Source organism: Corvus hawaiiensis, chromosome 1 (assembly GCF_020740725.1).
Source record: "Corvus hawaiiensis isolate bCorHaw1 chromosome 1, bCorHaw1.pri.cur, whole genome shotgun sequence".
NCBI lineage: Eukaryota > Metazoa > Chordata > Aves > Passeriformes > Corvidae > Corvus > Corvus hawaiiensis.
In genome coordinates this window covers 21380249-21405012 of record NC_063213.1, presented here as the reverse complement: position 1 = coordinate 21405012, position 24764 = coordinate 21380249, and the positions used below count along the sequence as shown (strand labels likewise).

Sequence of the window (24764 nt, the reverse complement as noted above, 5' to 3'; positions counted from 1 at the left end):
GTAGGCCTATCAGCAGCAGATGGTTAGTATTCAGAGGGAATTTAAACCCTTCGAAAATTGGTGGGGTGGGCCCAAAGAACTGGTTGAGGGGTTGGGAGAAAACTTCCCCTGGTGTCATTTCCTCACAGAAGGTACCATTGTTAACATAACCCCAAAAACATGTGCTCAGTGTGTGATAGCTGTTTATCCATGTGCCCACATTCCGGAGGAAGTTAAAAACCCATGAATTCCTCACCTTCTCGACCCATAACGCAAGCTGGATAACAGCAATGGTAGCCTTAGTCAGAGGACCCATATTCAAGTAAGGAGCTGCAAAGGGGAAGAATATAGCCACGGCTACATGCCACCCAAACCAGGGTAAACTAGACCACATAGTGCTGCCTAACAAGGTTCCAATATCCAGCACACAAAATAAAGTTATCGAGGAACTGTTATTCCTTTTTCACCTCTATCTCTTAATGCCCTCAGGCCCCACGTTGGGCGCCAAGATCTGTCTCGGTTTTGGAAGACAGGTGTCTGCTAAGGAAGGCAGAGGCCCCCCTTGAAGTGGCAGATATAACCCCTTTTCCCTCCAAGTTATTATATTTCGAAATCAAGAGCCTTTAGGCGAAGATGTGGGAAATAGGAATAACAGTTCTTTACTATATATATCTATATGTATATAACTAGTCAAACAAAACAACAACAACTATGGCAGTAACAGCAATCACAAACCCAGTCCCAGCCTTTTCGGCTGTCAGGCTATTTCCCCTCGGGTGCAGTTTTGCTCGCAGCCGGCAGGGGCGCTGGCGGCTCCCGGTGAGCAGGGCAGGTGCGATGGTTCCCCCGCGGCTGCAGGGGGCGCTCCGGAGCGAGCTCGGGAAACCCGCGGCTCTGGTGCCCTGGGATCCCGGGAAGGGATGGAACAAAGGCTTCACAAACCGCTGGGCAGCTGATCCCGGGCTCTCAGGAACAGCAGGCTGAAACGGCAGGCTGGAACGGCAGGGACTGACGCAAATCCCGGGTGGCAGGCGAGATGTATCCAGATGGGAGAACCCCACGGAGGCCCAGGCAGGCAGGGCGAGCAGGGCTACAGCGTAGCGAAAGCTCGAAGCAGCAGCGGGGCAGGGCAGCCACAGCCCGGTCTCCAGCAGGGCAGGGAAAGCGGCTTTTGGGGTCCCGGCGTTGTTTCCAGCAGGAAGAAAGAACGGCCAAAAAGAAAGAAGCAGCAGCTCCTTTCTCTGCAGCTTCTCTCTCCGGACGCTCAGAGCGAACTGACCCCACACCCAGGTGTAGACAAAGGAGTAGCCAGGCCCGCCCCACTCCTCTTTTTGTCTTTCTTAAGTACAGCTATTTGTCCCCTAGCAACATGCATATGGGAGAAAATTCCTTTAACAGGAAAAAAAAACTAAGACTAAACTAAAACCCCAACACCTAGGCTTATTCCAAAAAGAGCCACAGTTAATGATAATTTCTACTTAAGAGAAATATATTGACTTTTCCCCTCTCCATTTATGATATTACCAAAGATACTATTCTATATTTATTTTTCTATTTTTGAGATAAATACCATGCTCTGTTATAACCCCATTGAAGCCAACAGGTTCTTCTCAGCTTACACCTAGGAATGATACCAATTTTCCGTGTGTTTCTCATTGAGCCATTCTGCCTCGGACACTATTGTGGGAGAAAAAAATACGTCCCACAGCTGGGGAAGAGGGCCCAAGCTATCTGACTGGGAATTTGTGCCACAGTCTGTCAGCTGTTTATCTTCTCACTGACCCAAAGCTCTAGGAGATACCACCTTGTTAAATCTAAAGAGCATCATGTACCAGAGCCCCACCGCTGGACAGACTTGACCTTGTGCTACTTCAGCATCTAGCAGCTAGCTTGTCAGTGGGAAAAATAAACCATTCAGAGGGGATAGCAACTCAAAAAATGCAGCACAATAAAGCTCAAGATTCTTGTATGTTCTGCACATATAAAGCACCATTCATCCAAAGCCTTTTTCCATCCTATAATAATGTAGCAATTGCCCAAGAGCGTGAACATGTTCATATACAGGAAGTAAATTAACTCAGTAAATTCCTGACTAAACCTAACAAATCAATTTTTTTTTCTTTGAGAATAACACCCTCCCTATCCCTTCCCAAACAAAAGATACCTGTACTAAAAGCTTGTACTCAAGGCACTCTCCCTGGTACTGCACTATTTGTGACACGAACACATGAAGTTTATTACAGCAGGGAAAATTATTTCTATCTGCAAATATTTTGTAGTAGCTCTTTCTTGCATACAAATTATATTTGGTCCCAAATAAGCAATATCTGCTCACATATGGGGCATGTAGCCACCTTAAAAGGGACAGTGGAAGCACCTGCCTAACGAGGTTATCCTGGGAAATTCATGCAGTCAGGCAACTCTGATTAACAAGTTTACAGAAACAGGGGCTGCAGGAAGATACTTCTCCATCACTTCTCAGGCTAGGCTGTACAGATGGCATTTTCTCCAAACTGTTCCACTTTGCATTATAAAGTGTTTAATATGGAAGTTCAACCTATTCTATTCCAGGCTCAACATACTCCAGAACCTGAAGAAAACTAGTCTCAGGGAGAACGTTAGAACAACATTTGCAGCTTAACATTTCAGCGCAGATCCTTGAAGGTATCTTCAGACCTACACCTTGCCAGAAGAGTTTCACTGAGGGCTGAGATGAGGATCCAAGCTGGTGGATTTCATGTTGGGATTTAGACACCTAAACACGTAGGTGGCTTATTTTCTTCGTGATAAGTGATTTGCTTGTGGCAACACAAGATGCTTGTGATCTAACAGGCACTGTCTCAAGCTCCATCACAGGCTAAGCTGTATTCACTCTACTGGATTTGCCATCATGAGACAGTAGCAAGTCACCAAAATGTTGACTCAATAGGCTAAATATGAAAGGAATCAGTGGTCTGTCTCCAAAGGCTAAAGGAAGGTAAGAAAATAATAAAAGTCACCAAAACAAATGCAATTAAGTGGTCACTTGGCTCGACCCCTCAGCACCCTCTCAGTATGAAAGAGCTGGAGAGAGGTAGGGGCAACTGTGGCTGGGAGAGTGCAAGAGAAGAACAGCTGAAGCCCAAGAAAAAGTAGTGTCGGCACATTCAAAGGTGTAGAAGCAAAGAAAGGAGTTCAGTAAGTACCAAGCCTGCAGTGAAATAAGGAAGAATGGATTATTTAACCTCTGGAAGTTGAAAGCTTGACCATAGAATAGCATTTTTCTACAGACAACTAAATATTAAGGTATTAGTTAAACAGGAATGTACAGTCACAGACAGAAACATGTATTGTCTGAAAGAGTTATTCAGAAGAAAGAATGAAATACCCAAAGAGCTGAATATTACAGAAAATCTGGAACTGCCAGTGAAAAACTAGGATAAAGTTTTATTTCTAAAATGGAAGGCACCATCTTCCAAATGGAACCTAAACCCCTTGCAGTTTCAGTATGCATCACACATTACTCACATTACTGATCCACAGGTGGAGAGGACATGAGGTGAGCCTGGTAAAGTCTGAAGGAGAGCCATCATGGAACTTGAAGCAGTGAAAAAAAAAAAGAAAAAAAAAAAAGATAAAATACATCCTCAATTAAATTATAACTCAGTATGCACAAAGTCAAATGACTTCTGGCTCAGTTTCTCAGAGAAAATTAGATAGTTCTGCTCCAAGTGGAAGAAAAATGTATCCTTTTGCAAGTGTATTTCTCTGTGTTATGCTTTTAACTACCAGCTTTTAAATCATGTCTGAAGAGGCCTGGGAAAGCACATTAGCACCTCTCCACAAGCGCTGTGTTTGAACATGATTGGCTTGGGGAGAGGGGAATGAAAGATTTCCAGACTCAGTGCAGACAAAGCCCAAAGGCTGTTGGCGTAAGTACAAAGCCAGAGTAGTGCTTCAAGAAAACAGAAAGAAAATGCCTTTAAAGCAGAATTCACCAAAATGACATGAAACAGCAAACAGGAGACGGGGCCTTTGAGAGCAGTTTTTCACAATTAGGTCACTGCTCTTTTGTGAATGTTGAAGGTGTTCCACAACAGGAGTCAGAAGCCTGCTGAAAGCCTGTTCCAAAAACCCTTCTGGAGCCCCTGGCTCAGTTCTCACCATTGCAATTATCAGACTGCCAGGGCAACTGATACAGCAAATTGACTGTTCACTTCCAAAGCTGCTTGCTGTTGGTCTTACAGAGTTAATGCAAGTGCTCTGGGAAGCAGCAGCCGCCAGCAGTGTGCCTGGAGCAGCTCACAACATCCGCTGAGGGAGTGAGAGACTTACCAGCCATTTCTGTGTGTGTGGAAGGACACAGGGCAGTGCAAAGTTATCAGCCGCATTTAAAACGTCCCTCTTTTTGTGACCGTCACTCTCCTTTCCCTGACGCCAGGTTAGCAGAGCGCTTTCCCGTGCCCTGTGTTTTAAAGAACAAGCAGAGGTCCTGCGTGTGTTTCTGGCTTGGTGTTTGCAGCCCCTGGCAACCAGCTCTGTCAGACAGAGACATCCAAGTGAGCATTAGCCTGTAGTTGCACCCTGCGCCCAGGAGAGGATTTCACATTTGAAAGGAGCTCACCGCAGTGGAGGTAAGAAAAGAAATGTCTGCCAATGTGCAAGAGGAGCAGGCCGGCTCCTGGAGTTTTAGGGAATGTGTTCCCATTTATTTTCCTTCTTCTAGCTTAAATATTTTACTGCATGTGAGCATTAAAAAAATTGTGTGCCAAGGAGTGCACTTGCATTTACAAGACAGTCTGCAGCTGGGTGAGATGGCGCCTCAAAGGAAGAGGGATACAGATTTCCAATCAAATCAGTCACTAAGCTGTGTGGAGCTGGGAGTGAAGCTCAGGTTTAGGAAGGTCTGTGTGCAGTATGGCTGATTTTCCATCTACTTCTTCAACTTACAGTGTAGTTCTGTTTCCTGAGCAATGTTTTAGCAGTCTAAGGGTTTGGTGTGGAGCTTACTGAACAACAAAATTCAGTAGACTGTCATTGTTCTCTGTGTGATTAATAGAGATTACTACTGATGTATGTACTGACATATGACACCATTGGACCTACGAGGAACCATTACTCATGAGCTCAACACATGGGATTAATTGCCTTTGCTTATTACCAGGGAGAAGCAAGCAAAAAGGTCAAGTTCCCCTAGCAAAATTATGCACTATCACTTAGTAATATCTCTCCAGTGGGAAATACTCACTGAATTGAGTGAGAACAATTGTTTTTTATTTTTTGTCAGACCGATCCACTTGGTCTGTGTAATTAAAATCTAAAACAAATGTATGCACCCTGAAAGCCTCTTGCTACCTATGGACCACTTTAGTTGTGTACTGACAGTCCTGTGCTACAGTAACTTTTTTTTCAGTCCCATTGTTTATTTTTCATCAATTCGTGGCATTTATGACACTCTGTTTTTTGCTGTGAGTTTGTTTTTGCAGAAAAAAGTATTTGGAAATATTTGATGCTCTTTTAGGGCCTAAAAAACTACCCTCAGCACGATTACCTGTACAGACAGAGAATACTCAGCTGAGACCTTTATGCACTTTGAATCATTTTTTTTACAGTGTTTGTGTGAGCAATTCTGCAATGCAATTTACAAGTTACAAAGAATATGAAATGAATGATGAATGGAGAATGGCTGAGATGCTGAACAGCTGCATAGAAAAATCTTCCATAACAAAGAAAAAGGAGCAAAGGAAAGGTGTCATATCCATGCACTGTTTTTACAAAATGCAGGTGTGATCTCTAAATAAGCAAATAATAGTGATGTGAGATGTGCAGGCTGTTTAAGTGAACAGGAACACCCCCACCCCACCCCCAATTATTAAAAGAAATATTGATAAGGAATTGTTTTGCAAGTGCTTAGAGATTTTGCAGAAGTCCTTTGGTATCAGGACGGGAGGTGTGTCCTAGGGATCTGAAAGTATCCTACTTCTCCCACTAGATGGTGAGAATCAATGAAACCCAGCTGGTCTCTGGTAGTATGGGCTAAGAAACCATGTCACAGATGTAAACTTTAGAAATTTGGCAAGGCCCAAGGTGTTCCAGAAGGTTAAAGATCACTAAAAGTTGTTCAGGATTTTCAGATTTCCTGCTCTAGCCAGAAACATCAAGAGAGGAACAGGCGCTCTCTGTACAAGCATGCAGGTCTTTGAAAGCCTTGGGACCACTTCTGATAGTGTGACGTTTGGGGTGTTGCCCAGGGCGTGCCACAAAACCAGGAGGAGATAAACCAAGGCAATATGAGTAACTGCTTGTCCACCAGTTCATTGCTTATAAAAAGATTAATGGAGAAACAGGGATAATTTGTTCCTCTTGAAGCAGAAAAATGACTGTTTTTGCAATTCTGGGACAGTATGCTCACAGTGCATTCCAAAGTTTTTTTTATTCTTGTACATAAGATTTGTAAAAAGGAAAACTATAGAGGGATTCAATAATTATTCAAGAAGTTGTTGGAAGAACTGAATCACGTTTCAAAAAACAAGACCCTGATTTATGCTGTAAAACCCAGTATTTTATCCTTCACAGAGGTGACTTCCATAGCAGATGGAACAGATTTTTGACCAGTTTCCTGGTGTCCTGGTTCTGGCCAGGACAGGGTTGATTTCTGCAGTAGCCAGGTGAGGGCTTGGCTAGGACCTGGAGATTATTCTATACCACCTCACCTCATTTTCTGTATCGGGGAAGCATGGAGCAGTTGGGTTGGATTCCATGGTGAGCATTTTGCACGTGAATCACTCTCTCTCTCTTCTACACTTTTGTTATTAATATTGTTGCTGTTACTGTTTATTTGCTTCTCTTGTTGCTATTTCCAGTAAATTGTTCTTATCTCAACCCATGATCTTTGCCTTTTGTGTCTCCAATTCTCCTCTCCAGTCGATACAGGGGAGAATTGGAGGGGGAGTGGGAAGGGAGTGAGTGGCTGGCACAAGTGGCGCATGGTTTCAGTGGGAGCACTAAATTCCTAAACCTCGACAACTGTGAACAAAAATAGTCATAAAAAGGCTTTGCTGAGCTTCTGAAGCTAGAAAAAGTAATTTCTAGTTTCCAGTATTTTGGTGTAATTTTATCACAGAAGGAAGACCATCTATTTTTCCTTTGAAAGGCAATGTTCTTTCAGAGCCACAAAGTTTAACTTAAAAATAAAACAACAGTCAATAATACAAATCCCATGCCTTTTTGAGTACCCCTTTTTGTCAAGGTTAATAGATAACAGCAACATTACAAAACAAACAGCTCTGGGAAAACAACACGTGTAATACAGATTATTCAAGGAGTCTGCAATGGTCATCTCATATGACCTTCTCCTACTGTTATATTCGGAGTTATTTGTAGAATATTTTATGAGAATGTCCACTGAATCTCCATCTCAACATCATTTACTAGGGTTAAGAGATGATCACACGTCTTTCATAAATAAATTTAAACATTAGAAACAAATGGTGGCAGTAACCACTTATAGGTCAGCAGGGACACTAGCAGAGACATTTGTTAAATAACATGCATCTGTTCTTTTATGCTCTTACTAATTATCTAGAGCAGAGAATAAAGAATGTATTAATTGAAGCCCCAGATATATTAAATTGAGGGAAATTACTAATACAAAGAAGACATGAAAAAAATAGGGTGGAAGTCACCCAGATAAAAAATACAGGGAGAAAGTGAGAAAATGAGATACTATTTATGGATTAAAACACAACCAAAATGAAAAGCTACTCTAATTCACAAGGGGATAGAAAAATCTAAGACATGTGCTATCAAATAAGCCTGCAAAGAAACAAAACGGAAAGAATCTTGGGGAGCTGTACTTGCAATGCAGGATAACAAGGTAAAATAGCCAGAGAAACAGATAATGAGACTGGAATATATAGATGAAATCTTTTCACAGGCACACCTGGAATAGCCTGTTCACTTCTTTATGAGATGAAGAAGGTCTGATGAAAGAGAGAGAATTCAGATCAGCACAGCAAATGGATTCATCTAGGTCCAAAATTTGATTTATGAGGAAGAATGAAAAGACTTCAAAATGTATTAGATGATTAGTTAGATTAAGAGACAAGTACAGCGTAGGAACAAAGCAGCAGTCTTGAAATGTACAAAACCTATAAATAATGTTGATACAGGGACTTCACCAGCTAATTCAAAGCAAATATAAATGAATAGGCAAGACGAGGTGACGAGGAGGTCAAACTATGTGTCAACAGTCCCTTTCCTAACAGCACACCATTAACTTGCACAGTGATCTTGCAGGAGACATAAGGGAAGAAACTCCGCTTGGACCATAGAAAACCTGAGAAAAAAGGAGTGGGCAGCTTCAGCTGCCCAGCTGGAAGTGGCTGATGTCCCCCTGCCCTTTCTCAGCCCTTCAGTTCTTCCACCAGGGGGACATCACCAAGTTGTATGTGTAGACCGTGGTTGGTGGCATCCCTATGCTCCTGCCCTGTCCATGGCTGGGTAACTGCTTCTCACTCCCTGTGAGACTCTTTTGGGCATGAATTAGTTTCAATCCCATCAGAAGTCAGTCTTTGCCTTCCCTGGTTCAGGTCTTGCCTGGACAAGCAATGAGTCTGTGCCAGAAGAACGCTTGTTTCACAAATCCAGCTGTGTCAAAGCCAGGCTGACCAGCAGATGCCCATGGGAGTTCTCTAGCCTGGCAAGTACAAGAGCATTGGTGGGGAAGGGTGTCAGCTGGCAGTGAGAAGCCCTAACAGGGCAGCTGCAAAGTTGAAACCTCTCCTTGGGAAGAAGTGCAGTTTTGTGTCATGTTTCACAAAGCAGGAGAGAGCAGCAGGTAATATTTGAATGGCAAATTTGGGGAGCAAGGAGGAACACTTGGCAACCTGGCAGTGCAGAAAAATGCTTGATAAATTTCTTGTCATTAATGTCCTGCTGAGATGTTAAGCCATATGGCATCAAAAAGTGAGTTCCTGGGAAGTAATGCCTGCTCTGTCCACCCCTCTAGTCCAGGGGGATATTTCCCACAAACTCAGTTTTCTCTCCAGGTCAGTGTTCCCACACCAGACCTGTGATAAAGGAGCATTTGTTTATTGGCACAGACATCCCTATTTCATGTACAACATGCTCCAGCACACAGTCCCTGTTCCTCTGGACCAACTCTTCTGTAGCTGCTGGTAAGGATATCATGTTATCCATTAAACCTTTTATTAGCAGGCTGCTGTCTAACATTTCATTGTCTAACAGCACCCACTGCGTTAATGGTCACAGAGCGTAATGTTGAATGTGCACAGTGGGAAATAACACACATAACGCAGGCAGGAGGGCAATTGATTGGACAGTTTAATGTCCTGGTTTATTGCCCTGCTGCCACTGGGAAGTCAATATCATTGAATGAATGTGCAAAGGCATCATCTTGTGAGAAAACCTGTCTTTGGTGGGATTTAAAGACGTGATGAGAAGCAAAGAGAACATTCAAAGTAAAACAATACTCACATAAAACTCCTTCAGACCCGAATTAGTCCCACCAGGTTTGCAAGTAGATATTGGTTTCAGGCAGCACATTCCTACAGTAGCACTGAGCACCTTCAAACTTCATTTGGTGGATGAATTAAAATGCACTGACCTTTCAATATTTTCTCTAGATAAGCCTGAATCAGAATCCCAAACTCAAAGGCCCCCAAATGTTGGGGACATTTGGATCTTACAGACAGATTAGCTAAGTAGTTGGGGATAACTTTAGGTATTTGTGGAGGATGGAAAAGAAATCTTCCAGTGCATTACAGCCTGCACAATTGTAACATCTGCATGGAAGAAGTGTGCATGTGAGGAGGGGAGCATGACTAACTGAGACAGAAGAGAAGGAACAGGTGAATATGGGCAAGGGATAAAGTTTTCCAGGCATTGGGAAGAGGAGTTTTTGTGGGGCACTGTGAGTGCCCAGCAGCATCACTTCTGCAGTCCCATTTTCTCTTCTTGGCTTTATGCTACTAGGGAGAGCCTGGAAAGCTGGAAGCAAAACCCAAAAAGCAAATGATTAAAGGTGTGTCTCGTACCAAAGCCTGAGAGCTAAGAGCACAAAAGATTGGCATTTGTGGAATAGAAGCAGCAAGGTTAGTGAAAACCGGCAAAGTCGACCCCTAAGAACTATTGTTCAGATATTGGAAGGAAAAGGTTCCTGGGCATCAGTTTGCTGGATGTTACTCCAGCAAAACATTACGGAAAAGGCTAATGCTGTTAGTGTGGATATAGTCCCCTAACTCAGCTAAATCTTCAAGATATTTATTACAAGACAATACCAAGCAGGAGAAGAAGTGGGAAAATCTATTGTGTGCCTTACAGCAACTATGTTTTTATGAACATTCCTACAATGGTCATGGCCTTTATGTGTTAAAGGACATGAACTCCACATGCAAGTGCACACATGCAGTTTTGTATGGAAAAACAGGAGGGTAGGTGGTTTTTTTTTGCCTTGTGGCACTTGCAGGCAGCAGTGCAGGTAGGGGCTGTGCACCCCTAGGCTGATCCCTACAGCAGATGCTGACAGCTGAGGAGCAGCTGATTTCCCAAGGGAGCACCCTTCGTCACTGGGCAATAGCGCTTGAGTTGTCTGCATTCCTTCCATCCCTGATTTATTTGGAAATAGGATACCAGGTTGCTGCAGGCACAGAATCTGGTGACTTTCAGAGAACTGAATTGTATGTTGGGCAGCATCACTCTCTTTCACCAAAACAATAAGAAGGACAAGGGCCAACACTGCTTTTAGTTCTGTTGTTTCTTGGCACTGGAGTGGGAAGCAGTAACACAGTTGTATCCCTTTTCCTTTTCTACTTTGAGAGGGTATGATGGGATGTGGTCACAGCAGTGTGCTGCCACACATGAATATGAGAGCCAGGTGCTCTCCAAAGGCATGGCAAGGACATCCTGGGTCTTCTGAAATTAGTGGGATGGCAACCTTGGGCTCGTTGGGAATGCAGAAGTCCCATGCACTGTGTGCAAGTTGTGACAGGTAGTACAAGCCAGAGTGACTCATGCTAGGATCCTATCCTAGGCCTGGGCAGCTCCATCTTGGAGGTAAGCCACTGCCCAAATATCCCAGACCAATCCCTTTCCGCCAACCTCTGCAGTCAGCCAAGAGGAGCTGAAATGGCACAGGGAGCTCAGAGCTACTCAGGAGGATGGGCTGCAGCCACGCTACTCAGTCAAGTTTTTTGTAATTATTTTAATTTATAATTAAAAGCCTTTTCATTCCCTAACAGTCTGTGAAGATGTGTGGTGAAAACCAAGAGAGGATGTTTTGCATAGAAAGAGAAAGCTTTGGGAGTGAACCATGAAGCATGTTTTGGGGATCCCTGGTGAGTGCATGCTGCTTCAGGAACCTGACCAGGCACCCACAGGCCCTGCTGCAGCGTCTGCAGGGCACTCCCCACTCCACACCCACATCTGTGAGACACAGAATCAAAACCCAGTTAGAAACCATGGCAGGATGCAAGGTTTGCTGCGCTGGGTACGGCAGCAGCACAGCTAAATGCCCAGAAAGGCCCTGGTGGTGTTAGAACCAAGTGTGCCACAAAGCATCCTTGAAGCAGGGTCCATGTGGGACAGCTGGGTGGGCTGGCCCCCACGTGCAGCATCACCCACACCCTGTGTCACAGCAGTGACAGACCCTGTGCCAGAGAACAAAACCCTTCCTGCAGCACGAAGCACCCCCCACAGTGATGGAGAAGTGAGTCGGTTCATGACTCCTCTGGCAGACAAAGCCCTTGCAAAAGGTGGCAGAAGGAAGGGGCACGAAGACCAGCGGGAACTCCTCCCCAGTGGAGGGATGCATGGAGCATGGGGGAAGGTACCCACTTAGCAAGGGGGGCTCCCACTCATGAAGGCTTTGCCTGTAGAGGACTTAAGACCATGCCCAGGCTCCCAGGCATTGTGATTCTTAGTGAAAAAAGTGGCTAGAGAAAACAGAATAAAATTCAAATCAATTATGCTGTTCAAAGTCAGTCTCTAAATTAATCCAATTATGCTGCAGCGATCTTTGCTTAATGCCCAGAAGCTAGAAATGATGGTTAGAGCAGTCGTTGGGGAAATCAGTTGATAATGACAATAACCAACAATGGAAGATGCTATTCTTAAAGTAAAGTGGTGTAGGGGGGAGAGGGGAGAGAAAACACTCTATTATTCAACCTTCACTCAAAGTGTATTGCTTAGCTATTACAGGATAATGCACCAGAGCTAACCAAGCACAGTGCTGCCTGCAGGTCTCAGCAAGGAAGAAGCTGAAACTTGCTTATCGTTCTTTACTAAGGAAAGCTCCCAGCACTGTTATTATGGAAGTACAGCTCTTAATAACCATTGCACAGCCGTGTTCTGGAACAGTTTGCCCACACAATGTCTCTGCCTCTGTCAGGCAGGCTGCTAAAAGCCTATTTTTATATTTTCAAAACTTATTCTTCAAACCAACTTGGTGCAGAAGCTCAGCTTCAGGGCCTTGATGTTTTTCATAGAAAGATAGAATAGTCTGGGTTGGAAGGGACTGTGAAAGCCATCTAGGCTAATACCCTCCCTGCATTAAGCAGGGACATCTTCAACCAGACCAGGTTGCTCAGAGCCCTGCTCAGCCTGGCCTTCAATGTCCCCCGGGATGTGACATGCACAGCTTCTCTGGGCAACCTCTTCCAGTGTTTTACCACCCTCACCATCAAAAATTTCTTCCTTACACCTAGGCTGAATTTACCCTCTTTTAGCTTACAACCACTACCCTTTGTCCTATCCCAGCAGGCCCTGCTAGAAAGTCTGTTCTCATCTTTTTTATAAGTCCCCTTTAAGTATTGAAAGGCTGCAATGAGGTCTCCCTGAAGCCTTCCCTTCTCCAGGCTGAACAATGCCAGCTGTCTCCATCCTCATAGGAGAGATGCTCCATATTTGTGGCCCTCCTCTGGTGCTGAGGACCCCAGAGCTGGATGCAGCGCTGCAGGTGGGGTCTCACCAGAGGGGAACAGAGGGGCAGAATCCCCTCCCCCGCCCTGCTGCCCATGCTGCTTTGGATGCAGCCCAGGATGGGATTTGCTTTCTGGGCTTCAAGTGCATGTTGCTGGGTCACGTCCAGACTCTGGTCCACCAGCCCCCTGAACTCCTTCTCTGCAGGGCTGCTCTCCATCTATCCATCTCTCCGTCTCTTCATCCCCCAGCCTGTATTGCCCTCACACAGATGCAGCACCTCACACAATTTTTAACATTGTTGGCTACATTAGGCTTCTAGTTTAAAGCATGAAAAGACAGAGGAGAAGCGGGTGCAAACAAGAATAAACTCTTGTTTTAATCAGTCGGTCTGTGTGCACACAGGCAGCCAGCTGAACTTGGGCCTCTTGAAAACACGGATGAAGAACTGCCTGTTGATAGTTTCAAGATGAGACATTAGAAATATTTTAAAACATTTGGCCCAAAATGCCAAAGTAATGGGAAGGGAATAACAAGTGGAAATTCTACTGATTGCCCTAGATGATTTTCACTCAGAGCCTGCATCTCAGGTACTCTTTATGGGGGCAAAAACTGTCTGAAACAAAGGTTACTTATGAGTTTTGTGAGGGACTCGTATTCACGCCACTGCATTGAAGTCACTGGTGTCTGGAGTGATTTGCATCCCTCTCACCCCAAATATCTCTGTCTCTTGGTCTAGCTTTCTTGTTTTGTAGGTTACTTCATAACAAGACTTCATCTTTGAGCTCTAGCACCTCTCTTCAAACTACATCATTCAGATCCTCTCTGCTGGAAAACAGATGCACCCTCCAGTGCCCAATCTCACATATCCGAACATAAAGAATATATTTATAAGATATTCAACTCTGAAAATGCTTGGATGTAGTTTCTGAGGCAGTATCCTTACTTGTTAACACTGGAAGAATCTGTTCCCAATATTGCAGCCCACATGCTCCTCAGAAAACATTTCTTTGAGCTGTGTCAAAATTTCACAAAAGATTTGAAGGAGTCTCATTTCAACTCAGTGGGAAAATCTCATATTGTTTACCTCATTACACCTCATTGCCTCAAGACTACTATTATTATTCACAGCCTCTCACATTCAAAATTGCATGTAAACCCCCACGAAGCTGTGAGCTTAGCTTAAAAGTCACCAGGTATACTCGTCGCTGAGCTTTTTCACAGTGCAGACAGGACATGGTTTCAAAGTTTGCTTCACAACCTCAAGGAGTAGAGAAGAAAATTCACATTTTCTTAAAGTGCAAATTGAAACTCCTGTAGTTTGCAGGCTCCATGGTTTTAAATGGAAAGAGAGTTGGTAACAGCCAGTAGCAGAAGTGTGAAGAGTGGTGCAGCAATATCTACAGACACAAAGGCATTAAATGATAATGATTAGCTAAATATCTTCCAAGAAAGCCAAGTGAACACCATAGCATGAGAGCTACAAGCACTGAGCCTTCAGTGTCATGTCAGGAAACTAGGCAATGAAAGCAGTTTTTCCTTTGTGCTCTCTAGGTTTCTAAATACTTCCACAATGACCCAGAAGAGGATCCTGAATTAGTTTTAAATTCTTCTGATCTGAAAAGTGGTCTATCACAGCTTCCAGAGATGCCAGAGAACACCTCCTCAGCCACCATGAGCTCCTTGGAGGGCTCCAGGGTTTCCATCAGGGGAGACACAGCAGTGTCCACCAGGCAAGAGCTGCCTCTCTGGGAGCTCCATGGTGTCCCACAGCCCTTTGCAGCACAAAGAGCAATGGGGAATCTAAGAAAAGCAACATATTTTGTGCCCCTAATACCAAGACCTGGGTTCTAGATAGGCTGCCGGGGGATGGAGCTCATGCTGACTGTGAGGACCTGCTTCACCCAAACCCAGGCAGAGACCAGCATACAGGGGCTGTTTCATGGACTTATAGAATAGTTTAGGTTGGAAAAGACCTCTTAGCTCATTGAACCTAACTGTTAACCCAGCACTGCCAAGTCCACCACTAAACCATGTTTCCTGGTGCCATGTCCACATGCCTTTTGAACACTTCTCTCTGGACAACCTGTTCCAATGCTTGACCATGCTTTCAGTAAAAAAATTTTTCCTAAAATCCAAGTAAACCTCCTCTGGTACAACTTGAAGTACCGTCCTCTTGTCCTATCCCGTGCTACTTTGGAAAAGAAACCACCCTCCACCTGGCTACACCCTCCTTTCAGGCTGTTGTAGAGAATGATAAGGTCCCCTCTGAGCTTCCTTTTCTCCAGACTAAACACCTCCATCTCCCTCAACTGCTCCTCATCAGACTTGTGCTCCAGACCCTTCACCAGATTCATTGCCCTTCTCTGGACACACTCCAGTATCTCAATGACTGTGTTGTAGTGAGGGGCCCAAAATATCCTGCTCAGGGCTGCTCCAGGGTGGTTGCAGTCCGAAGTGAGCGAGCTGCAGTGCAGTTGCAACGTGTCTCTCTCCAGCATGGGCAGCATTTTTGTTTTTTGCTCTCTGAAAGCAGCAGCTGTTTCTGCTTTGCCACTCTGGTCTTGGCCTGTGCTGCATCACAGCAAAGCACCGTGGCCAGGGCTGCTCTTTGAGCATCGCACATTTTCGGGCAGCAGCTGCTGCATCCCTGTCACAGAGCACTTGGGCTGTCTTCACACCAACTCACTGTTCGCGGGCGTGGGGGAGGTTGTGCTGTGTCTGTGTGGAGAGTTCAGCTGAGACAGGGACGTGGTACAGAGACATGTGAAATCTATTAACTCTGGGGAAGCAGAGAGCAGCCGAAGGCTGCAGGCAGTCCCGTAATGAGGTAAACGATATAAGCTGGAGATAAACCAGGAATTACTCACGGACTTATTCCTCAGCACTTCCACTGCGGCTGTTAGTGCCTTTGCCTCACAGATGTCAAATGCAGGCAATTAAAAGTTATGTAAAGCCACAGCTGAAATTAACACCTGCTGTGCCCAAGTCTGCACCTACAGGCACCCTCCTGTAATGAAGCAAACCAGGGGCTCTGCTTGATGGCCTGTGCACAGGCTGTAGTTCCAGCTACAAGGACAACAGTAGGTGTTGGGCTGATACAGCCCTGGGCACATTCTATAGAGGAGAATTTCTGATCTAATGAACCTCTGTTTTGCCCCCTTCTTTCCCCTTATAGACTGAGAACCCACTCATGTAAGAGAACAGTGCCCAGCCTTTGTTCACCTTTCCTTGCCTGATGGGTATGTTCAGATGAATGCACACCAAGCATAGCCTCTGTAGTGAGAGATGAGTTCTTCTGGTAATGCACAACTTTCAGACTCTTGAGTTTCTGTCTTTTCCATCCCACAGTCCACCAGGGGCCTGCTTTCACCTCCTTAGCTGTCTTAGGAATTTTAAAAAACAAAATTGATTTCAGGTGCCAAAACCCAAAGCGCTGAGAAGTGTCTTGGGTGGCTGACAGGAGGAGCCAGCTGCAGGGGAAGATGTGTTTTGTGCCAGCAAGCTGAATGCCTTTTCCGCCAGCGAGGGAAAGGTGATGGTCAGTGAAGTTGATGGATGCTGGAAGATGCACAGCTGTTGTTCCTCTGAGGTAGGCTCAGAGGTGACACGGCTTCCACAGGCAGCCCCTGGAGGGAGGAGGATGTGGCTGATGGCTCTGTCCTGTGGGCTCGGCACAGGGCTGCTGTGCATATGGGTCCCATGGTGGGGCTTCCCCCTTGGTCTGAGAGGCTGGCTGAGAGCTTGGATCCAAGGACAGAAAGCAAAAAGCAGAGGAATGAAATGGAGTATTCTTCATTTGGTATTCAGTGGTTTTCATTTGGTATTCTGTGGGTTGCAGCTATAAGATTATGAGAGACAAAGTTGAATTATTAAAACATTTATTCACTCAAGGACATGTTGAGCTCTCTGAGGACCAAACTCATCCACTTAATTAAAACAAAGAACCTCCCAAGCACCATTTATATTGAAACTAAGTGACATATTTAATACTTATGTCCTGAAAGGGTCATACATCTCCGTAGGGGTGGATCTGAAAAGGTAAGAAGCTTTTCTGACTTCTTGCTGTGCTCCCTGCCAGAAAAGTGCCAGCACCTGGTCTGAAGGCAGCATGAGGAGGAGGAGCAGGCTGTTGCCTACGGGCTTTGCTGCTTACAATTGATCAATAGCAATGGTAGTTTGTGCTTCAACAAGAACAGCTTGGTTGTTGTGAAGGAGCAACCACATCCAAAATCTGACAGGCAAACAGTCTTGGGGACTCAGAGACGTTGGTCGCCTGTAGACGAGGGAAAGGGAGGAGGACCCAGCCCTTCTGACAGTCCTTGGTCAAGGTTTCTCCCTCATGGTTACTGTCAGTAGAGACCTGTCACTGTGATTCACTTTGTCAAGGCTTCCCCTGGCAGATGTAGAAGGGACAGAGGAAAACTGCACTGTTCTGTATAAGAGCAGACTTAGAGAAGGATGCGTATTTTTCACCACCTATTAAACCTACATGGCTTTGCAATACGGTTACTGTCTGCCAGCTCTGGTGAGTGTTTGGCTCAGGAAGATGGCAGTGGTGACTCAGGAGGAAGGTCTCTCTCTATTCTGCTTCCCAGTCTCCTGGCGAGACACACTGACTCATGGAGGACTGCTCAGGGGAAGAGGACAGCACATGGAGGGAACCTGTGGACACAGGTGTCCATCCCACAGATAGGGCAACAAAACACATTTTTACCTTTGGTGTTAGCAGGTTAGCATCTGCTCTACCTTTAAAGTGCCTCTAAACCCACACAGTGACTAAGCCAGTCCAGCTTCATCTTGGGATGGAGCTCTTTAGAAGTGCCATACATACTTATATCTACCAGATATAAGTGGCTCCTTGCCTTTTCAGGGAACAGAGTTAGAATGGAGTGTGGAATGAAAAGAATTAATCATCTTCTGCCAAGGGAGCTCTGACTCACAGGGTGGCAGCACAGCCTCTGTGGGCATGAGACTTGCAGGGATGAGAAATCCAGGGGTTTTAAAAGGGCTCGTGCAAGTCAGAAGTGTCAAGTAATGCAAACACATCAACCCACCCTCTGCTCAGGGCACACAACAGAATCTGAGTCAAAATCAGCCCCCATTTTGCCAAGTAAGTGATCTGAGTGCTCTGGGGTTGGGGTCTATGCCAAGCCCACCCTTCCATGGGATCAGGTCACTGGGTATTTCTGCCACTCACCAGCAAAAAGAGAAAGTCACAAAGAATGAGAAGAGTGAAAGGAATATGTTGTTGTACCAGAAAGAGAGTTTGCACAAAAGAGGGCTTGACTTATAGTTCATGTCTGTTTCTCCACAGTTCTAGCAATCCTGTGTTCCAAGTGCCTGGCATCCTTCTCAAATCTTTCTCCCAAGTAAAATATCAAGTGTCTCAAAACCCCATCACATATATATTAAAATCCACACTCTCATTAACATATGGTAGGGGATTCTCCAGTACAGGGTCTGGTTCTGGACCTGAAAGAAAACAAGTTGCTGGCAATTACGCATCCTGAAGTTTCTCCTCTTTGAGAAACTCAGCGGGGAGGGCCACACCCGCTTTACGCCTCCTCGGTCTTAGCCAGCAATCATGCTCCTCGTGCCAATGTTTTCCCTTTCCACATCCCCTAAAAAAAAAAAAAAGAAGAAAAAAAAAGAAGTATCTTTTTACTGTGAGAGTGACTGAGCACAGGCTGGAAACTCTCCATTGTTGGAGACATCCAAGAAACTGACAGGACATGGACATGGACAATCAACTGAGTGACCCTCTCTGCTTGAGCAGGGGATTAGACCATATGACCTCCAGAGGTCCACTCCTACCTCAGCCATTCTGTGATGCACATATTGATGACAACAGACTTACTCTTTCCTTGGAGGAGAAAGATCACAGGGTTCATGTGGGCCTGAGGAAATCCAGGAAAGCAGCTGGCCTGGCTCTTGGGGACAATGACTTAACAGCTGCTGGGAATGATCCAGTTGATATATATGGGAGGCTAGACCAGAAGCAAAGGTTTTTCCATTTATGGTTATGAGCTGTATGACACTGAGGAATAAATTCCTACAAGAAAGATGTTCCTCTTTCCACATGGAAGCACTCACACCCAGCCTACAAAAAGGCAATATTTTCACTTATCTGTACTATTTGTTACTGCTGTTATTATAGTTAATATCTCCCTCTCTCTCTTACAAAGCCAGGTCAGGAGGAAGAGCACAGGATATGCAACTGCAGCCTATCAGGGCAGGTATGTATGCCTGCTGTAGGTGATGCTGCCTGGGGGATTGGATACTGCTGCCTCCCGTTCCTTGGAGAGGGAAGGGAGAGGAGGCTGAGATGGGTGCTGGGCTCCAAACACTTCTGAAATGACAACAGAAGGTGGGATTGGATAGGAAAAACAAATGTATAAAAAGCTTTCCTACAAGTAGTGAAAATTGGGAGTCTTCTCATGCTGAATTTTCAGCTACATGACAAGATCCACTTCTTTAACGAGACCACTACGTATTTATTCTTTGACTTGTCACCTACTGCAGTGTTCACTGTAGTAAAATTAGGCAGAGCTGAGAAATCTTTAGGTACAGCTCCAGGTTTGTGTATGTGTATTTTCACACTTGTAAGACAGTCACCTATTCTGCAAGAAGTAGTGCCAAGAAGGAAAATTGAGACTCCCCACCTTTCAGAGAGGATGTTACTATCTAACACAGAAAACTCGAGGCCTACTTCACATATGCACAAAACCCAACAGCAAAAGTATCTGCATGCTTGGAACTTTCCACATCTCAGTGCTAAGCAACTGCTCCCTCCTCTTCCCCCCTCCCCAGCACAGGCACAAGGAGAAAAGCTTGGCCACTACGTGATGCTTTTTCTTTTATCACAGGTCCCACCTCATCCCCATCCCTGGAAACATTTGAGGCCAGGTTGGACCAAGCTCTGAGCAACCTGGTCTAGTTAAACATGTCCCTGCTCATTGTAGGGAGAATGGACGAGGTGACCTTTAAAGATCCCTTCCAACCCAAACTATTCTATGATCCTCATCAGAGCTGTGATGTCTTCTCATTCTCTTAAGAACTGGTGAGGGCAAGTTGAGGAGAAAGTAAAACTGTTGGTCTTTAAATCAAAATAATGGCTCTTACCAGTTCTTAAATAACCATGAGGCCTTAGAAGCCATCTTTCCTGGCCAGCAGTGATAGTACACACTTAGAATGCTTAAGGAAGCAAGGTGTCCTTTCTGTGCTCATTTCCACACCTGGTACCCTTTCAGAAACCAGTACTGCCCAATAAGTTCAACAGCCTCACTGGGAATTTGGTCTCCGCTTCAGCCATCAGAGTGCCCTCGCTGGTAGCGGGTCCCTGCTGGCTACATAATGTACAGAACTAGGCCCAGAAGGCAGGATAAAACACCCAGTCAAAATATCTAGGTCACTTAATAAAGAGTTAAAGTCATTTCACAAAGCACATTTGTTGCTTTTCATAAGATGCTCCTGCACCTTCAAAAAAGTGTAAGCTAGTGGGAGTGAGTGACAACTTCATACATCCAGAGACTTCTTGCTGGCAGGTTAGAACGGGCATTTAACTTACCATCTCATATAATCTCATTTAATTTATCAGTCTTCAGTTTCCACTTCTCTCTCCTGCCTGTGCAGAGACTGGTGACCAGTGCACTCAACACAGCCACCTGAATGAGCAGGGGGCGACTTTTCAGCAATAGCAGGCTCGATGCCTTCTGGACTGCTCTGGCAGAGAGCAATGGGTTGGTGACTCTCAACTCTCCCTGTGCTAGGACCCCCCCTACTCCAAGGACTGGAGGGCAGGGATTGTTAAAAGATACTGGAGTGCTGATAGCTTTTAGGATTCCTGCCCAGACCCCCTGACACCAGTTAAACCATCAGCCATAAAACAACACCGGGAGGAAGATACAGCCTTTCTCAGCAGACAGCCTGTCCACATGGAATCCCTCCACGAGCACTCTGCGGCAGCTGTGGTGCCGGGGATGCAGCACCCAGCGAAGCTGCTTGAACCAGGGCAGAGCCTGCCCTGCTTTGCTTGCTGACTGTGTTTACATTCAGAGGTTGAATGCTGCCACAGAGTTGCGTGACTGGCAAAGACCATCAGCCAGAACGAGTCTCTGCTGAAATTTGTGCTGTCAAGTCATTTGCAGCATCACAGTGACCCGGAAAGCCATTGTTATTTCACATTATTTCAAGTGGGGATTTAAGAAAACACAAAATGCACCCCACAACCCCTGACATTTTAGTATTTAATTGCAAGGAATCATCCTCTGATACCTGGGGAGGCTGCATTCAGGTTACTGAATAAAAAGAAAGTGTTTTGACTTCCCATTTTACAAGTGTTAGTCTTTTTCTCCTGTTCTATGATGAAAGTCACTTGGAGACATCCTGCTTGTTTTCATGGAGAGCTACAGCAGGCAGGCCACTGTAGCATTCAGCTGTGTGGTAGCTGTGTAAATGTCCAGGAAACTGAACATTTTCCCAAAAAATCCACCATTTTTGTCTGTGGGTGCTGACTTTGCATTCTAAAGTGGAAAAGCAGTATTAACCTGAAAAGGCTCTTGTATTTTCTCAGTCGTCCTTTTATTGTCATTATGAAGCTTTAAAATTAGAGTGCTTTTTGTAAAGCAGCTGAGGTTCTACTGAAATGTTCTGTTTTACTGCTAAGTGGAAAAATGAAGTATTTCTGCACCAGAATGTACTTCCTTTTAACCATGACATACGAACTAATGAGTCTTCTTTTGCAAACATATTATTAAAAGGATTCAATCTCCAGTTGCTAACAATTGAGAATAAACCATGGTCCTGGCCTCAGAAATTCAATACCAGAGCAACAACTCTTATGGTAATTTCAGAGGCCAGTCAAAGCCACCTGAGAAAATGTCAGATGTTAGCATCCATGAATCGTCTGGGCCAGTGTTTCCTTCTGTCCTTCAGCTATCTGCCTGAATCTACAAATTTGCACCTGCTTTCAATGTTTTTCATTATTTTCATGCAGAATAAAGGAAAGATAATAGAGAAAAGTGTCTTATGTTTGATGGAAGAAAATGAACAGGAAAGAGAAACAAAGCATACAAAATGAACCTTTATTAAATGAAAGAAAATCTGTTTTGTGGGTCAAATATGAAATAGAATATACAAAAACTTTACATCAGATCTCTTTTCAAAGAAATTAAATTCTATCTAGCCTGAAGTAGCACTTGTTCTTTCCAAGACAACACAAATAGGTGAATATGCATCTTGTGGCAGTACAGGACCACATAGTCTGCTGTGCTAAATTTCTGTTTACAGAGAAGAGAAGTTAAAAATCTAAACAATGTCTCTAAAGAACCCAACTATTCAACAAAGTAACCTAAAACCATGAATGCTGATCACTATGTATTCTCTTACAAACAAATGACAGGTGGGTCAAGTGCAGAGTTCACAAAGCTTGCATATCACGTTCTGTTTCTATACAAATATAAATAGTTCTTTTTTATTTCAAAAATCCTTTTATATTTGATAGCTTTATTTGTGGAAAAGGATGACCAGTTTGTCAGATTCCTGCTGTACTACCCAGACAATTCCATCTCCTTTATCTCCTCCTCTATTTGAAGATTGTAACCCATAAACCACAGCTTGCAATATTTTTAGAAACTTGATGTGTGTTTAATCACAAGTCTTTGTACTACTGTCCCATACATGAAGGTTCTGCAGAGCTCCTAACATGTCTTTGGCATAGCACACCGCATCCCATTTAATACTTTTTTTTTTTGCTTAAAAAAGTATATTTTCCTTTAGTAAAACAACTTAAAAACATCTACTTCTGATTTTGTAAAATAACATATCACCTCTTGAGCTGCTTTGCAAAATATACACACACGTTTTGGAAAAACATTGAGTACTGACATAAGGGACTCATCTGAAGTCCAATCTGTTTATGAGAAGTAAAATATAATTACAAATTCTGTCTTCTGCATGAATCTCACATGAAGTCATTCAGTTCAGCTTCAAGTGCTGCTGCCATTTCATCCGCTTCAGAACTGCTTCCCTCCTCATCTTCACTGCTGGATTCTTTACTGGATTCACTGGCAGCGTCATCTTCATCCAGTTTGCGTTTGTGACCCCTGGAAGGACAGACAGAGACAAGGTCCATGAATGGAGGTGTCTCAGTGCTTACTGAGAGACTTATATTCAACATGAGAAAAAATGAGGCTAAAGGACTCATCTTTTTTCAGGCCTAGACAAAAAGTACAGCACTTGTTTTTAAAGTAGCCAGTTCACACAGTTCATTTTTTAATTGCTGTTATGCACTGTCAGCAGTAGGTGTAAAGTAGTGTTAATTTGTTTCTTCCATCTTCTGAAGAAAGTATGAGACTGTTTGAAAATAATGAGTAGATTTACTTGCCTCTTGCATCCCAAAAGAAAGAAGAAAGCCATTGTGTGAAAGAGATATTACCAAAACAAAAATGTTATTATATTATTTTGAAATATTCAAGTTTCTACTTATTTAATAAAAATAAAACCGTAACTGATTAGCCAAATCTCACTGCACCAGCATCTACAGTTTCATGCTTCCAAACTTTGGGGTCCCATCCTTCCCTTTTGTCTCTTTGGATTAGTACTGCCAGGCTGAACAACACATTTCTTTGCATCTCTGGAGAATGAACCAGTTTAAACAGGAAGCTGATATGCACCATACCCTGCTGAAAGAATCATGTTCCTGGCTCTGAAAGATCTCCAAGGAAAATCTAACGCTTCAACTGGGATGTAGCCATGAGCAAAAGAATTTGGATTTATGGAATCCTAAAATCTCTTTTCCTTGCCAAAGGGAATTTTATATCAGACGTGTACTTCTGAGACAAAAATAAAGTTGAGATTTTTGCATTGCACAGAATTCATAATGAGATGTAGAAACACCTTCAAAATGCTTCCAGATAATTTCATCAAATTTCAAGCAGAAAAATACACGCAGAGGGGCAGGCATCTCTCAAAAACTTTCCTTTTCCTTGTTGGGTGGGGTTTTATTAAGAAGACAATGCACCCACTTGCAGTCATGAAAAACTAACAAAATGATCTATCTATTTTAGCAAAAAGCAGTAATTTAACAATAATCGTGTTACTTGAGAGCACAGAGAAATAGCATATAGCAAGGAAGACCTTTGATAAATACTGACATGAGTTATACATATCCAGAAGAAATAAAGGCAAAGATTAACAGTCATATTTAGGAGCTTGTAAGCAATGCTGAAATACAAAGGAGTTTTTATTTATACAGACACCTTTACTGCTGTTTTCCAAGAAACAGGAATTCGCATTAGCCCAGACTGCTTGGTTTGTGGGCTGGTTGACTGACACCTGACCTGCCCTTTTTCAGCTTTTCAGGGAGATGGACAAGGTGTGGTGGGAAGTCAGAAGGGGAGTCCAAGTCAGAATGGGAAGTGAGAGCACTATGTTCCATCTTCCCCTTCTGCTGCAGCTGTGGGACAAAAAGAGACACTGCTGCTGCTTTACAGGCCACTTCCTCCCACTGATGTCAGGTGGGTTTTGCTGTTCAGCATAGGGTGGTAGAAGTAATATTCCTGGGAGGCAAGACTGAAACCCTGGGATACACTCTGGCCTCTAAATCCCTGACAAGGAAAAACGGGATGAAGTAAAAGCATTTCCTGAATACTTTGCTACTGAAACTCAAATGTGGTGTGCTGAGGGAGTTTTAGGGCACTAAATGCAGCCTAATTCACAATAAAAAGCAGTTTCTCAGGCATAACACTGATTATTTCCACACAGCTTCTATTAGCATGCAGTTTGGACAAGGAAGCTCCCATACTTAAAATGCCCAGTTGGAAGAAATCTTAGCACATTTTCACTAAAAGCTATGCAAATGTATG

The 24764-nt window shown here is 44.1% G+C and overlaps 1 protein-coding gene and 1 long non-coding RNA gene across 3 annotated transcripts in view; one reads left to right on the top strand and one right to left on the bottom strand.

The window, feature by feature from the left end:
- The first annotated feature begins 2483 nt into the window (after positions 1-2483).
- LOC125322147 overlaps positions 2484-24764 on the top strand; it is a 28567-nt gene continuing 6286 nt past the window's right edge. Inside the window, exons 1-3 of the long non-coding RNA XR_007201871.1 lie at positions 2484-4592; positions 19086-19136; positions 24254-24416. This is a non-coding gene — a long non-coding RNA (uncharacterized LOC125322147). The remainder of the gene's footprint in view (positions 4593-19085; positions 19137-24253; positions 24417-24764) is intronic.
- The window catches only part of CTDP1 (CTD phosphatase subunit 1), a 102347-nt gene continuing 99552 nt past the window's right edge, over positions 21970-24764 (bottom strand). Inside the window, exon 13 of one of the 2 annotated variants that reach the window (XM_048295737.1) lies at positions 21970-23003. In XM_048295737.1, the coding sequence (XP_048151694.1) occupies positions 22862-23003 (142 nt within the window). In that variant the 3' untranslated portion in view covers positions 21970-22861. The remainder of the gene's footprint in view (positions 23004-24764) is intronic. The other variant, XM_048295741.1, reaches the window with a different exon arrangement.